General features: G+C 40.7%; 1 protein-coding gene across 1 annotated transcript; it reads right to left on the bottom strand.

Moving 5' to 3' along the window:
- Positions 1-3588: 3588 nt before the first annotated feature.
- AREG (amphiregulin) lies at positions 3589-9346 on the bottom strand. The gene is made up of 6 exons (XM_075265161.1): positions 9275-9346; positions 8130-8324; positions 5778-5970; positions 4871-5029; positions 4386-4471; positions 3589-3761 (listed from the first exon to the last, which is right to left on the bottom strand). The coding sequence occupies exons 1-5, from the start codon at positions 9321-9323 to the stop codon at positions 4387-4389; spliced, it is 681 nt and encodes a 226-aa protein (XP_075121262.1). The 5' UTR covers positions 9324-9346; the 3' UTR covers positions 3589-3761; position 4386.
- Positions 9347-14539: the final 5193 nt, after the last annotated feature.

Raw genomic sequence — 14539 nt, 5'->3', positions numbered from 1 at the left:
CTTTTTATGTAAACACACAGATAACACTGAGTCCGGTCTGTACAAGCATCTGCTTATTAGCTGATCTGCATAAGTATTGTGTGTCCCGTTCAGCAGGAGGCTGTAAGGGGGGGGGGGGGATAGAAATACAGGAAGTAAAGAAGTAGACACTTGAGGCAGAGTGCTGAGACACTGAGATGGGAAAACCCCTTTACCACTCTATAAACCTCAATATATATTTATACAGCTTTATATTGTGATGTTCTTTTGTATATCTTTGTGGGTGTAACCTTTCATGCATTTCTTTTCTTTTTTCTTAAGTTGCTACTTACCATTTTGTGGATGCTTTTTTTTTTTTTTTTTTTTTATTATCATAACTGTGCTCTGTATCTTTCTCCTGTATTATTGATGTTTATTTACCTAGCCTTATACTTGTAGAACTATTCATCTTAGTTTTTCCATTCTTCATGTATGTATATCTTTCTATAAAACCCAAAGGTCCATATTTACTAATAGACAGCATAAGCCTAGACAAGACAGTCTGAAAATAAGATTAGAAAAAACCCATAGAATGTCAGTTATAGGCACAATGCTTAATATTTAGAGTAATAAAAATAAATAGATATGTGACTTTACAAGTTGCTGTATGATTTAGACCCCACCTGTCTGACTTTTCTAAGTACTGAACACCCAGCTGTCAATGTAATGAAAGCACAAAATGTTTTTGGGTGCTGACTGGGCTTAGCACATTGATATTGAATGACACATTAAAGTTAGGAAAATAAAGCCTGAACCATCCTAAACTATCGTGTGATAGATTTATTTCAATAAAACAAGTTATTTGTAGTCAGCACGCAATTCTCGGCTGAAATCCAAGATTATTCACGGTATATGGGTCTGGAATGAAGTGGATCCCAACAGAGCCCAAATGGTGTTCAAACCAGTAGTAAAAGTCTTGGTTACGTACACTTAGATATTATAATCTTTTATTCTGTACCTCTGTAGCCTCCATATTAACAGGTATCTTAATATTGGCACCATACTACTTAAGTCCCCATGTGCCAGTCCTCTGTAGGATACCAGCAGCACAAACTGGCTGGTTTTCAGCACACATTTAAACATCTTGTGGCATGAGAGTTTTTGAACCTTAAGCATTGTATGTCATGACTAGGGTTGAGCGAACGTGTTCGGAAAAGATCGGATTACGATCGCGATCGGAATTCCGAACGCGATATTTTTAGGTGGGATCGAGATCGGTGATTATTTCCCACAATGCTTTGCTACTGGCCAAGCATTGTGGGAAAAGCGAACAATGTTAGCCTTCACACTGAGTATACACTCCGCTCATTCTGATCGGAGTGTATACGCAGTGTGAAGGCTCCGCTGCAGTTCCACAGGAATGAATGGAAGCAGTCGGCACACAGCCTTAACCCCCTGCACACCGGCTACATCCATTCATTCTAATGGGAGACTAGCTAACATCTCTAGTAGCTACTTACCTGCAGAGATGGCTGGTCCGGTGCACAATGTTCTTGTTCTTCTTCGCCTCGCTGCCCCGCCTCCCAGGTTAGTGTTAAAGAGCTAGGAAGAAGGCGGGGCTTGTGGCTTAGGAGAGTGTGGGCAGGTACAGGGCGGGGAGACGTGGCATCTCCCCTCCCACTCTCTCCTAACTTGGGAGGCGAGGGCAGCGAGGTGAAGAACAAGAACACCAGGCACCGGACCAGCCATCTCTGCAGGTAAGTGAACACCAGGGGGGACTAAGTAGCCAGAGGATTAAAAAAAAAAAACAAACAAAAAAAACACCATCACTACACAGCGTGGATTCTAACAAGTAAAGCATTCAATTGTTAGATTCCATGCTGTATAGTGAATAGGATTGTTTTTAAAATCCGATCTCTGATTAGTAAAAAAAAAAAAAAAAAAAAAAAAAAAAAATCCCATTGACTTGCATTGGGATTGGAATAGGGATAGAGTTTGAATGAAAAATGATTGGAAATCAGATTTCAAAATCGATCCTGAAAAGTCAAGATCGGCGCAACCCTAGTCATGACATTATATTCTACTTATTTTATGTGAAATTGAAGTCCTTAAAGAGGACCTTTCACGTCCTCAGGCACATGCAGTATAATACACCGCTAGAAAGCCGACAGTGCGCTGAATTCAGCGCAATCGGCTTTCCTATTCTGTGCCCCCACTGATGAGTTATCGGTGCCAGTACCATAGCTCTTCAGTATCAGAAGGGTGTTTCTGACAGTCAAATAGGAAGGACCTTCACAGTAACGTCTACTGCGCTGTACTGTGAGATGGGGCGTTCCATCCCAGCCATGACTGAGCAGTGCGGAACTCCTTCCCAGTACCCATCTATGGACGAGTACTATCGGGATGGGAGGGGTGTTCCTAACCGCTTTTGCAGAGTTTAAATATTTTGTCTAATGATCTTCGTGGTGAGTTTTGTTTGGAACACTTGCCAATAGATACAACCATAAACGCAGGAACTTTCTATGGTCTGGAGCTGTTCAGAAACTCAGATATGATAGATATCCTTGGTGTTCAGGTTATCACACATGGACATAAACGAGAAGATGGCTAGATAGGATTTCCTTAGTGTCCAGGTTATAAGGTGGACGTATGCCAACTTCCTAAAGATTCCAGAAACTACATAAGCCCATTGCATTTATTTGGCAAAATAGTGGCCTGTACCACTTTTTTATGGGAGGAGCCTGGCCAATTGCAGCTCCCTTTTTTGTACCAGGACAACCATGCCTCCCCCCCCCCCTAAAACAGGTGTCCACCCCCATCCCAGCCTTTGACTGCCAAGGCCAAAAATATTGAGAGGGGATCTTTCTTTGTAACCAGTGTCCCTGCTACCCTGCCAGGAGTCTAATGATAGATTTGCTATGGCCCAATACTGAACCATGCTCACAACGAGCCTCAAATGAGATAACACACTTACCTCCCCCCCCCCCCCCTTTATCTGTACTGCTCCTTATATATGGAAAGATTGTAGAAGTTATACAGACAGTGGTACCTCAATATTGGTCTGAAAAGTGATCAACCCCTTTAGGACTTCTAAAGCCCTAACTCAGTGTTTGGGATGCCCTGGCCAACCTTTCCACAAAGCAGGCAGGGACACTACACATGAGAAGATAACCCAGTGACAAGGAAATCATGGCTGGGTTTTAGATTATAGAAACTCCCTGCATAAGCAGAAAATTCTGGCTAAAAGCAAGCCAGCTAAACATGACTAGACAGTCTAGAGATACGCCAGATTTAACATCCAGCATCAGCGGCTGTGATAGATCTGTGGAATTTTCAGACTTCTTGTCTATGTTTGTACAGCATTAGCAAGTCTGGCACAGTCTTAGATTTCCTCATATAACAGAGAGGATAGTTTTGTTGCCTCCAGCAGGTAGAGATAGTACAACCTTGACTGTTGTGTGATGCATCATGGGACTGATAGCCGGAAGGATGCAGGGGTGGTGTCTGATCAAGAGTTTGTGGGAGTTACAAGTTTTTGTTTTCTGGGCCAAATGGTACTTCAGCAAATACTTCAACTGAACTATACATTGTTGCAGGAAATTCAGATGTTTGAGACAGACAGGACCCAAATTTACAAAAGAACAGTTTATTTAAATAAAATATAATTAAAATATTAATATGGAGCGCATCTTTAAAATAGTAAAAATAAATAAATAACTTATAAAAAATATTCACAACAACAGGCAATTCTTCTTTATCACTTTTGAGCTGTGGCAGTGCTTTGTTGTAAATCCAAAGGCAGTCTAGAGGGAAGAAAAAAAAAAAAATATATAAGTATATTTACAAACACATATTAATGATCAATCACTGCCATTCCACCTACTATACTTCAGGGGTCCTCACCATTACTTAAAGGGCTCATGTCAGGTTTTAGAGGTTTCGGCAAGGCTTATGGCCATTTTGTTATTTGCATAGAAGAAATCTCAACACCAAGTACCAAACCAAAGCACTGACACCAAAGACTCTACTTGGGGTAGGTCAGTGCAAACTGCACAGTCACATCACGTTTTGACCATCAGCTTAGATATAGTCAGTGTTTAATAAAAGCTTCTATATAAATGAATTAGCAGTTTGCCTTTTTAAAACATTTTTATATGCATTTCTTTTTTGCAACAGTTTTATGATCAATTTAAATGATGCCCCCAAGGAGCAACTAGACAAGTTCCAAGCGGACATGCCAAAAGGTTTTGAAAGAAGGGTTGGTTTTTTTTTTTGTAGCATCTCGCAGTTTCTCTATTTAAAGCCTGCAAACCCTTCCATCTGAGTTTTAACACCCTGCATCAGAGGTGGATATATCTGACTATGTACATTGGCGTCCATCATTCTATACAATGGATAGTCTACAGTATATTTATCTTCATACATACTTTAGACATCTTCACTACTGTTTTCTTGTCCCAGTTTCTTCTTTTCTTCTGCTTCACATTCATAAGACGAATATTTCCTTCGTGTGCTGAATAAACAAATGACAACATTAGCGGAAATACGCACATACCATTCTCTTGTCTGTAGATATAATTGCCATGCTGCCATTTACAAAAATGCTACTTTTTGAAGTCACAGCATGTCTGCTCCAGATATTATTTCTGCAATGTGCAGATGGAATTAGCCAGAATCCCATCCACTGTAAAACACTGCTTGCAGCATTTATGTTATGTGGGGCTCTGACCTCAAGAACATTGCAGAGGGAAACTGAGAAGACAAGTATTGGTAGGTTTATATTTTAGGCCATCATCCACACCTAGCTTTTTAGCAGACTTAAAATGCAATGGCACTGCAAGTCTACTAAACAACAGCAAACTACATCTTCCATTCTGAACTATATTAGAAGGTCTATGAGTGAAATACTCACTGTACTACAATGATGATGATTATGGCTGTAATGCTGATTGTTGATAACAGAACTGCTACAACCGCCAATATCGTTGTTGTTGTCACATCACTAGGGTTTGTTGTTCCTATTCTCAAAGACTGCTCTGTGCACCTTTCACCAAAGTAATTTTCATGGCATCTGAAACAAAAATTAGTATTAGCACTCAACGTACAGCGCAGCTTAAGGACAACATATTTGGACACAGACAGGATGTTCAAGTAGGGAAGTGATGGTTCAGAAAAAGCAGAAGAAAACCCCCACAAACTTGGACAGATTGATTTTAGAGCTCATTTGCAACTTATACCACAATGGTCATCAAAGTTTAATGGGTACATAACATATCAGGAGGAGCAGAGTAAATCTGCACTTACCCAAATCATCCAAGGAGATTAGATAGATGGATGTCAGAATTAAATACAAATGGTCATAGCTCCCCCCAATTATAATTAATAATCTTAAGTAATGCCATTTACTGCATGGGAGTTTGTTACAACTTGACTACCATCTATATATAGTTTGTAGAGTACTTTATACTCTTAATGTTAGTACACTTATTCTAAGAATATTTACCTGTTCAACCCTCTCATAACCATATGTGTGCATTTAATACTCTGTGCTGACATATGTGATCACACTCCATTTATCGGTAGATATAAATAAAGATTAACTCCTTGGATGACTTGGGCAAGCAAGATCCATCAAAATTTAATCATTTAGTTTTCTGATCACAGCAGTACCAACTGTATCCGGTACAGCAGCTGCTAGTTATGTACAATACCAGGCAAGTCCGCTATAAGATCTATAGCCGAAGGCTAGGCTAACAACTAAAATCCTGGAAACCTACTCTTTAATAGTTATTTTACGTAAGACACACACTTGTACTTACTTGCATGAGACTTCTTGCATTCCTGCCAAGTATCTACACTTTCCATGAACACAGAAGTTCTTGTGTGTGGTCTGGCAGGGGGTCTTTTTCTTCTTTTTGTTCTTTTCTGTTTTTTTCTTCTTCTTATCTGCCTTTTTCTTTTCCACATTTGTGGTAGGTACATTCCCATCAGCTGGCTTAACAACGGCTTGTACTGAAAAAACATAAAAGTGACAATTTATTGGAATAAATTGTATCAACAGATTGCAGCCCAGAATTATATTTCAAGCCCCAAAATATGTATCTGTATAAGTCTTTCTAGAGGTGGCATTTTATACCAGATCTCTGTGAAGCCTCTTCATTTCCATGATAATCCTTTCTAAGGCTGCCTTCACACGGAGTATACGCTCCACTCATTCTGAATGTAAACTCGTTCAGCGTGAACGGCGTAAAAAAACAGATCCCATTAACTTCAATGGGTGCCGGCATATGCGTGCTACCCATTGAAGTCAATGGGAGGCTTTTTTACCTATTGCTTTCAATGTGATACATGCTTATATCGGCACCTATTGAAGTCAATGGGATCTGTTTGTTTACGCCGCTCAATATGAACGAGTTTATGTCCAGAATGAGCAGAGCGTAAAGTCCGTGTGAAGGCTCCCTAAATCAAACTTCTTAGCAGCCACTAGAGTCTACAGAATAACTCCAAATATATACTTTTTTTCAAAGCCATAGATTATATACACAATCCCTGGACAATTACCATTTCTGTACCGACAGACTGCCCAATATATGCTAATCATTTGCATACAAGATCATAAATATCAATAGGCCACAAGTTAATAGAATGATGACTGAGCCCATATACTGTATCCTACACAATATTTCTGACAATTAACGCAAGTTAGGCCTGGCTTGCTTAATCCATGTAGAAACATCAGTAACTCGAGAGGGCTCCACTTTCCTGCCACATTCTTTAGTATTCTCAAGATGTACAAATTGCTTCATTTCAGTCGGAAGTGTCACTTTCAGGAATGGGAGAAATTCTGTACAAAAAAGCCCTAGGGGAAGGGTTGGGAGGAGGTCGTGTCACCGGCTGTATGAATTAGACATGTTTCATTACAGCAGTGAGTCACAGAGGTGAGGCTTTACAATCTGCTTTGAATATTACTGTGTTATTCAGCTGCCAGGGATACTTCAGGAAATTTAATGGACACTGGTGAATTTATGCAGGGTTAGCTACTGTTAGCACAAAACATGTTATAACGCACATAAAGAGATAATAGCCAGGTACTTTAATTCCTTATACTTTATATTTCAGTTACCATGTTATGAAAACTATTCTACAGAAAACCATGCATGCATTGGGGGGGAGGTGTTTACAGGATTGGCCATTATGCAGTTAGTCTATCTAGATGATGCCATGATGACCCATGCCAATGAGCCCATTGTTGGTCAAAGTCTTCTATGAAGTGTTCTTTGCCTAACCTTGCCTTCACACAACTGAGTTTCAGCTGTGGAACGCTGTGAGGATTTACTACAATTGGTACAGGACAGTATACGTCGCTGGGAGGCAGGATAGACAATACTGCTAGGAGTCCCTGTCCCGGCATACTGTGCAGGCTGGTAAATCTGATCAACACACAGACCAAGTTTCATGGCTCAAGCACAGTCACGTTAAAGTGGGGGTTATTCAATTTGCAGTTCTGCCCCACTGGGTTCACCTTTACTTTAAGCAGGGGAAAGTAAATACATTCCAGGATATTATTCAATTAATGAACTGCAATGCAATCTGATAGTGAAGGGCAGCAGGTTACCATGGCTGGCATGAGAGTGGCTGCACCAGTCAGCTCAGAGGTTAACCTACATAACAGTTACATACTGTGAAAGCTAGAAGGATATTTGGATCTGAATATGCCTTCATAGAGAAGAGCGTCAAAGATGTAGACACATGGCATCCCAGATGCTGAGAAGGTACTTAATCTGACTTCAATGATTCATCCCTGGCACCAGAAGAAACCTCTGCAGCGTGTTTCTGGGCCCACACAGCTCCAGATAAATAACGGATGGCAGAACTCACTGTGTGAGAAAATTACAGAGCTCTAGAGTTTTTTTTAAATTTAGTTTTCCAAGTGAGGGTTTGTGTCAGATCAAGGGTGATGACAATTGAGGCTTGATGCACCCCAACCCACATATCTACACTGGAAAACTGAAATTTGACTGCTTCCAAAATACTGGAGATTTATATATTAAACGGAAAAAAAAACAAAACAAAAAACACACCATTACAAAGTTAAGGATGCCAGGGAGCACACCATCAATTCAATGTAGAGGCCTATATGATATTACAAGTGTAAATAGTTTTATACAAACCTCGTATAGAATCGACTACAGAGTGCCCTGAAAGGTCTTCATCAGGATTTTCTTCTTCTTCAGTGTACTCTTCATAGTCAACTTCTTCTACAGCTCCCGAGCCAACGGAGACACGATCACCCGCCGCAGATAAAGTCACCTTGATCTCAATTTCAGTGGAATTCAAAGAAGCGCAGTGTATGGTGTATACGCATGCTGAAAATTGAAGACAATGAAAAGAGTCAAGCAGAGGCTCAAACGCCATTATTTTACAGTACTACAATGAAGCAAGAAGAATTTGTAGGGTGCAAGTCATTTAACACAATATATAAAATACATAATATAGTTATATACCCCCTCGCCCAATATAGAGTAATACTGCTAGATAAGTAAACAAGAAGAGGTAGCAGCTGCTTATCTGAATGGAAAATTCAGGTATGGATAGGGTTAATGGTCGGTCATTGATTTTGCATGGACAAACATTACTCATCACACAACTATTGCAGACTTCATTCACAAAGCCATGAACACCACTTCACAACAGGACAAGCAGGGACTTGCTGAAGACCTCTGCCTACACTATGCAGCCAAAATAACCCAATATCTAATGCAGTAGACTATAAAGGACAATAGTAACATGGCCAACCAACAGAAGGAATAACCATCATAGAGGTTAATAGATAGAAACTCGCTTAGCAGCCAGCTACTATAGATCAGATCTGGTGATCAATAGACAAAATCTACCAGCTCTGCAGCAAAGAACCAGAAAAACCAACAGAATAATTTACGGTATAAGGTTAGTCTCTCATCAGCTCTCCATAAACAAGAAATAATAATAAGTAAATAATATTTCACAAACATACCATAGAAGCAGTGATCCACTACTCCAGTGCTCAGATCCAATCCACCACAGATATATAGTACTGGGGCAGAGCAGTTGCTCCTCAGCAATAGCCTACTTGTGTCCCCTTATTGGAATAACTACTGATAGTGTAGCAGTATATAGTCCAGTGCTGAAGAGCAACTGACCATAGAAAACCCCTCACGTAAAGATGCTGCACATTACCAGAACTCGCAGACGGGTCACTACAATCCTCACTGCTGATGAAGAGCAACAGGTCACAGCCCAATAAAAGGTACACTCCAATATAAAGGCGCCAACTTACCAAGAAACACCAGCAAGACGCTCCATACAAGTGACAGTTGAGCGGCCATGACTGCAACACAGTACTCAGCTGGCGGTGACACCCGGCAATGTGAAGTGTGCGCGGCATGCTCCGTATTTATAGCGCTGACAGGGCGGGTTACGTGACGCCACTCTGACGTACCGGAAGCTTTAGAGCGCTACTTTATGATTGCTCTTACCTTCATTGTAGGGTCAAGTGTGTAGTCCCGGTGTCCTCCGTGTCCTGTGTGCGGGATATCACCGTGCGGGAGACAGTTATACAACTAGTAGTGTCAGGCAGAAGGGAGCAGTCTGCTCATTGCCAGTAACAACCTGTCTCCCCTCTGTGCTCATTATCCACAGGGGCTGTGAGGAGAGCTAGTACTTGGTTCTAGCAGCCCCTCTACCCTCCACACACACTCAGTTTCCATATGGGCTGTGAGGAGGAGTGATAGTATTTGGTAAATGGTACATAGGTTGTTTTCAGCAGTGTCCATATTAGTCAAGTGACAGCCTTGTGTCCCTGGGATCAAATAGAGCCATTACACTTGTGTAAGAAGCTCAAGAAATCAGGGCTATCTACTCTTTCACCAGACATGTTGTATTAGTGTATCTAGGGGGGTACATAGCAAAAGTCAGAATATCAGCACTCCTTCCAAAAAAAGGCAGGGTAAAGATAGTGGATGTAGAAAATAACCTAAGTCCTAGGAACCTATGTGTCTCATTGGTTAGGGGCCGACCCTAGGACCCCACACTCAGAAGCTGCTCTGCTACTATTCAAGTGAATACTGTTCAAGTCAATGGGAGCAAAGTTGCAGTTCCTTGGAGTTAGTGTAAGGGAGCGTTCACACTACCGTCAGTGTCCGACAGCTAGTGTCGGCTGCTAATGTCCATTCAAAATCTTGTGCTGACATTAGCAGTGGACACTAGCTGTGTCTGTGACATTTTGTATTGATTTAAATGGACATCGGATGCGTTCTTTTACAGTCCGTGGGTATCCTTCACCCTTTCCCGCCGATGGCATTTTTTAATTTTAGTTTTTGACTCCCCTCCTTCTAAATCCCATAACTTTTTTATTTCTCCGCTCCCAGAGCCATATGAGGTCTTAATTTTTGCGCGACAAATGTTTCTTCATGATGCCACCATTAATTATTCTATATAATGTACTGGTAAGCTGGAAAAAAATTCAGAATGGGGTGGTTTTGAAGAAAAAATGCATTTCTGCAACTTTCTTACGGGCTTCGGTTTTACAGCGTTCACTGTGCAGCCAAAATGACATGTCCCCTGTATTCTGTGTTTCGGTACAATTCCAGGGATACCAAACTTAAATGGTTTTATTTGCATTTTGACCCCTTAAAAAAATCCAAAACTGTGTTAAAATATTTTTTTTTCTAACAGTCGCCATATTCCAACAGCCGTAACTTTTTTATACGTCAGTGTACAAAGATGTATAGGGCGTCTTTTTTTGCGGGGCCGAGTGTACTTTTTAGTTCTACCATTTTCGGGAAATGTTATTGCTTTGATAACTTTTTATTCAAATTTTTATCAGAATCAAAACGGTTTGGCACTTTTGACTATTTTTCCCGCTACGGCGTTTACTGAACAGGAAAAATATTTTTATAGATTTGTAGAGCGGGCGATTTTGGACACGGGGATACCTAACATGTATGGGTTTCACAGTTTTTAACTACTTTTATATGTGTTCTAGGGAAAGGGGGGTGAATTTTTAATACTTTTCATATTTTTTAAATATTTTTTTGTTTACTTTTTAAAAAAAAATTATTTTTTTTTGCATTTATTAGACCCCCTAGGGGTGTTGAACCCCAGGGGGAACTGATCACTAATGCAATGCATTACAATGCTAATGCATTGCAAAAAAATCATCCTTTCTTTTGCAGGCTGCATAGACCAGCCTGCAAAAGAAAGGTATTGCAGACCGGCCGGGGAGCCTTGTAAAGGCTCCCGGCTGTCATGGCAACGTGACGTCAGCGCTGGAGCATGCTCCAGGAGCCAGCGATCACCGGCAAAATGGCGACGCCCATGCGCCGATGGGAAAATGGCGCCTCCGGCGCCTTTGCCCGTGGCACCGGAGGGGTTAATGCCTCCAATCGGTCTGGGGACCGATCGGAGACATTAGAGTCGGTTGTCTACTGCTTAAAGCAGTAGACACCTGGCGGCTGCCTGGCGGTCGCCATAGTTACACACCCGACATGCGCTGTACTATTACGGCGGATGTCGGGAAGGGGTTAAAGAGGTATTCCCATGTACATAATTATTTTTAAATTTGTAGATAATTAAAAATTAAATATTTTTGCAAATATAAGTAATTAAAGATTTTTCAGAGTTTTAAAGATTTTCTCTAAATATCTTGTGGTCACAGTCTGTTGTTTTGATCGGTTCCCATGGATACGACCATGAATGCAGAAACTTTCTAAGGTCAGAAAATCAGCCATGTTGTCCTTATTGTGGCCGGGCTATCTTCTCATACATGTAATGTCTCTGCCTAATAACCCAGATACAATAAGAAAATCATGGCTGGGTTCCTGACAAGTCCCAGATCATAGAAAGTTTCTGCATTAGTGGTCATATCCATGGCAACTGATCAAGACAACAGACTGTCACCACTAAAAAAGTTAGAGAAAATCTTTAAAACTCTGAAAAATCTTTAATTACTTATATTTGCAAAAATATTTAATTTTTAATTATCTACAAATTTAAAAATAATTATGTACATGGGAATACCCCTTTAACTGTCCGTTTCCAAAGATGTCCGACTTTTCAAGCAGACAGCAAAAACCTACATGTTGGGTTGAGCGCTGCTGCTAATAGGTGAGAGATAAAGCAGCGCTGCGCCCACAGGGCCGCCCCAATCCACCGCTTCCCCTGCCAGGCTGCCAGTCCAGGACAGTTCGCAAGCAGCTTGTCCTGGACTGGCTTAGGGTCAATAAACATGTCGCCCCCCGGCATTATGCCGCCTGAGGTAGTTGCCTCAGGTCGCCTCATTAGAGGTATGGCACTGTCAACGACCATATATTAGACACTGAATTTATTTGGATAAATGTTCAGTATCCAATACAAATGGGGTATTGGACAATCCCTTTAGCATGCCACTTTTGTGGAGCTGAAAATGTCTCTTTATTCATTACTAACCGTGCACCACTTTATAAGAATATTGGCAGAGCAGGGGAAGTGAAACCTTGGCTCTTAAGATTTTCTATATCTTTTTCCAGAAACCTGGTGTGATTTGTTCTTGATATTTACATCAGTCCCTGGCTATTGTAGATTTCAGGTACAAATCACTCCAGTTTTCTAGAAAAAGGTATAGTAAATTTTATTGCACACAGAACCACTCATGGTGCACTAAAATCATTAAAGGGATCCTATCATTAAAGCTCAATTTGTTTGTCCCTACCACGTAGGAATAGCCTTAAGAAAGACTATTCTTCTCCTACCTTTAGATGTCTTCTCCGCGCCGCTGTTCTATAGAAATCCCGGTTTTCGTCGGTATGGAAATGAGTTCTCAATGCTGCTGTGGGTAGGCCCCAGCACTCAAACAGCACTGGGGGCGTCCCCAATGCTGCGAGAGAACTCTCCAGCGCCGCCTCCATCTTCTTCAGGAACAGACTCTCTTCGCGTCTTCTTCCGGCTGTGGCTTCAAACTTCTAGGCCTAGGGCAAAGCCGACTGCGCATTAATTTTTACAGCCTTCACTGTTTGGTAAAAATGACATGTTATCTGTATTCTGCATGTCAGTACAAACATACCAAATTTATATAGTATTTGTAATATTTTGATATCTTTTAGAAAATGAAAAACTTTGCAAAATAGAAAAAAAAATTGTGTCGCCATATTGTGATATCTTTAATTTTTTTTCATATTTAGATATAAGGAGCTGGGTGTGGCGTCTCTTTATGCAGGACAAGATGACGTTTTTATTGATACCATTTGGGGAAAGATCTGATGGTTTGATCACTCTTTATTCAATTTTTTTAGGAGGCAAAGTGTAAAAAAAACGCTATTTGTCTATTTTAATTTTTTTGTTTTTTGCCGCTACGCTGTTCACAGTATGGGATAAATATTTTAATAGTTTGGAGACAACATGGTGGCTCAGTGGTTAGCACTGTAGTCCTGGGTTCAAATCCCACCAGGAACAACATCTGCAAGGTGTTTGTATGTTCTCCCCGGTGCGGGCACTGACTTCTGCTGTTAGCGGTGGGTCCTGGCTGTATTATACAGGCAGCATCTGCCCTGTATAAAGAAAGCTCACCTCCTGAGCTCTCTCCATACATCCCCATGCGACTCAGGACATAGTATTACGTCCTGGGTTGCTGAGGGGTTAAAGTATTCCATTAGTTGGTCATAAATGACCATTCACAAGATTTGTATAGTCAAATGTCAGTTGAAAAAAGATTAATTTTAACCTTGAAAATCTAATGTGTATGGCTAGTTTAAATGTTATTACTTAGAGCAGGGGGAAAGAGGTTTGATTTTTAATTTTAATAAATGTGACCTCTGTGGGGAACGTAGCTCGGTAGCAGCAATGGTGCGGACCCAACCAGTCAGAGACAAGGACATAATGTCTGGTGCAAACAGGTTTATTTGGAGAAAAACAGCAAAATAAATAAACCTTCACTTCACGTACAGAATAAGAAAAATAAAATACAGCCTTCACCTCAATCAAAAATGTCAAAGAAAACCCTGCTTGTCTGAGTACTAACTAAACAGTAAAAATCTAACTATACATGTGGCTTACTACCAACCAAACAAACAAATAAAATAGCACAGTACCATCTCACCAAACTCTCAGTATTTCAGGACAGACCCAGGTGCCTCCTCTCGCTCCCAGGATCTGCCCTGAAGTGCAGGCTCTGCAGCATTATGGACCAGTGATGAGCCCAGGACCTACACATGGGGCTGAAATCTATTCAAGACCCCCACTGGACCACATATATGTTAGAAATCTGGATTTTTATTTTTTTTTTATAGCTCATTTTGGTAAACAGAAAATTGAGGCTATTCTCCTGAGAATATTTCCAACAGAAGTCTATTGTACAGTATGTTATGGCACATTTTGGTGCATCTTAGCACAATTCGTCACCTCTTGGCACATCCTAGTACAGTTTTTTGCATGTAGCCAAAATTTTGTCCTAAAATTGTGACTCAAACTAAGCCAAGTAATGGGTGGTATAAACCTAGACTAGATAGTTCAATTCGATCACTGACTTTTTAACGAATTTAATGAGTAGGAGTTAGGGTCAGTTCACACG

Source organism: Leptodactylus fuscus, chromosome 1, assembly GCF_031893055.1.
Source record: "Leptodactylus fuscus isolate aLepFus1 chromosome 1, aLepFus1.hap2, whole genome shotgun sequence".
In the NCBI taxonomy this organism is placed as follows: Eukaryota; Metazoa; Chordata; class Amphibia; order Anura; family Leptodactylidae; genus Leptodactylus; species Leptodactylus fuscus.
The sequence above is the reverse complement of the archived record's forward strand: the minus strand, read 5'-3'. Positions and strand labels throughout refer to the sequence as shown.

Coding starts and splice junctions, on each gene's coding strand:
- AREG (XM_075265161.1), bottom strand. CDS start 9,323: ATGGCCGCTCAACTGTCACTTGTATGGAGCGTCTTGCTGGTGTTTCTT. Junction 5,971..8,129: donor TGTAGTCGATTCTATACGAG/GTTTGTATAAAA, acceptor ATGTTTTTTCAG/TACAAGCCGTTGTTAAGCCA. Junction 5,030..5,777: donor ATGCAAGAAGTCTCATGCAA/GTAAGTACAAGT, acceptor TTTTTGTTTCAG/ATGCCATGAAAATTACTTTG.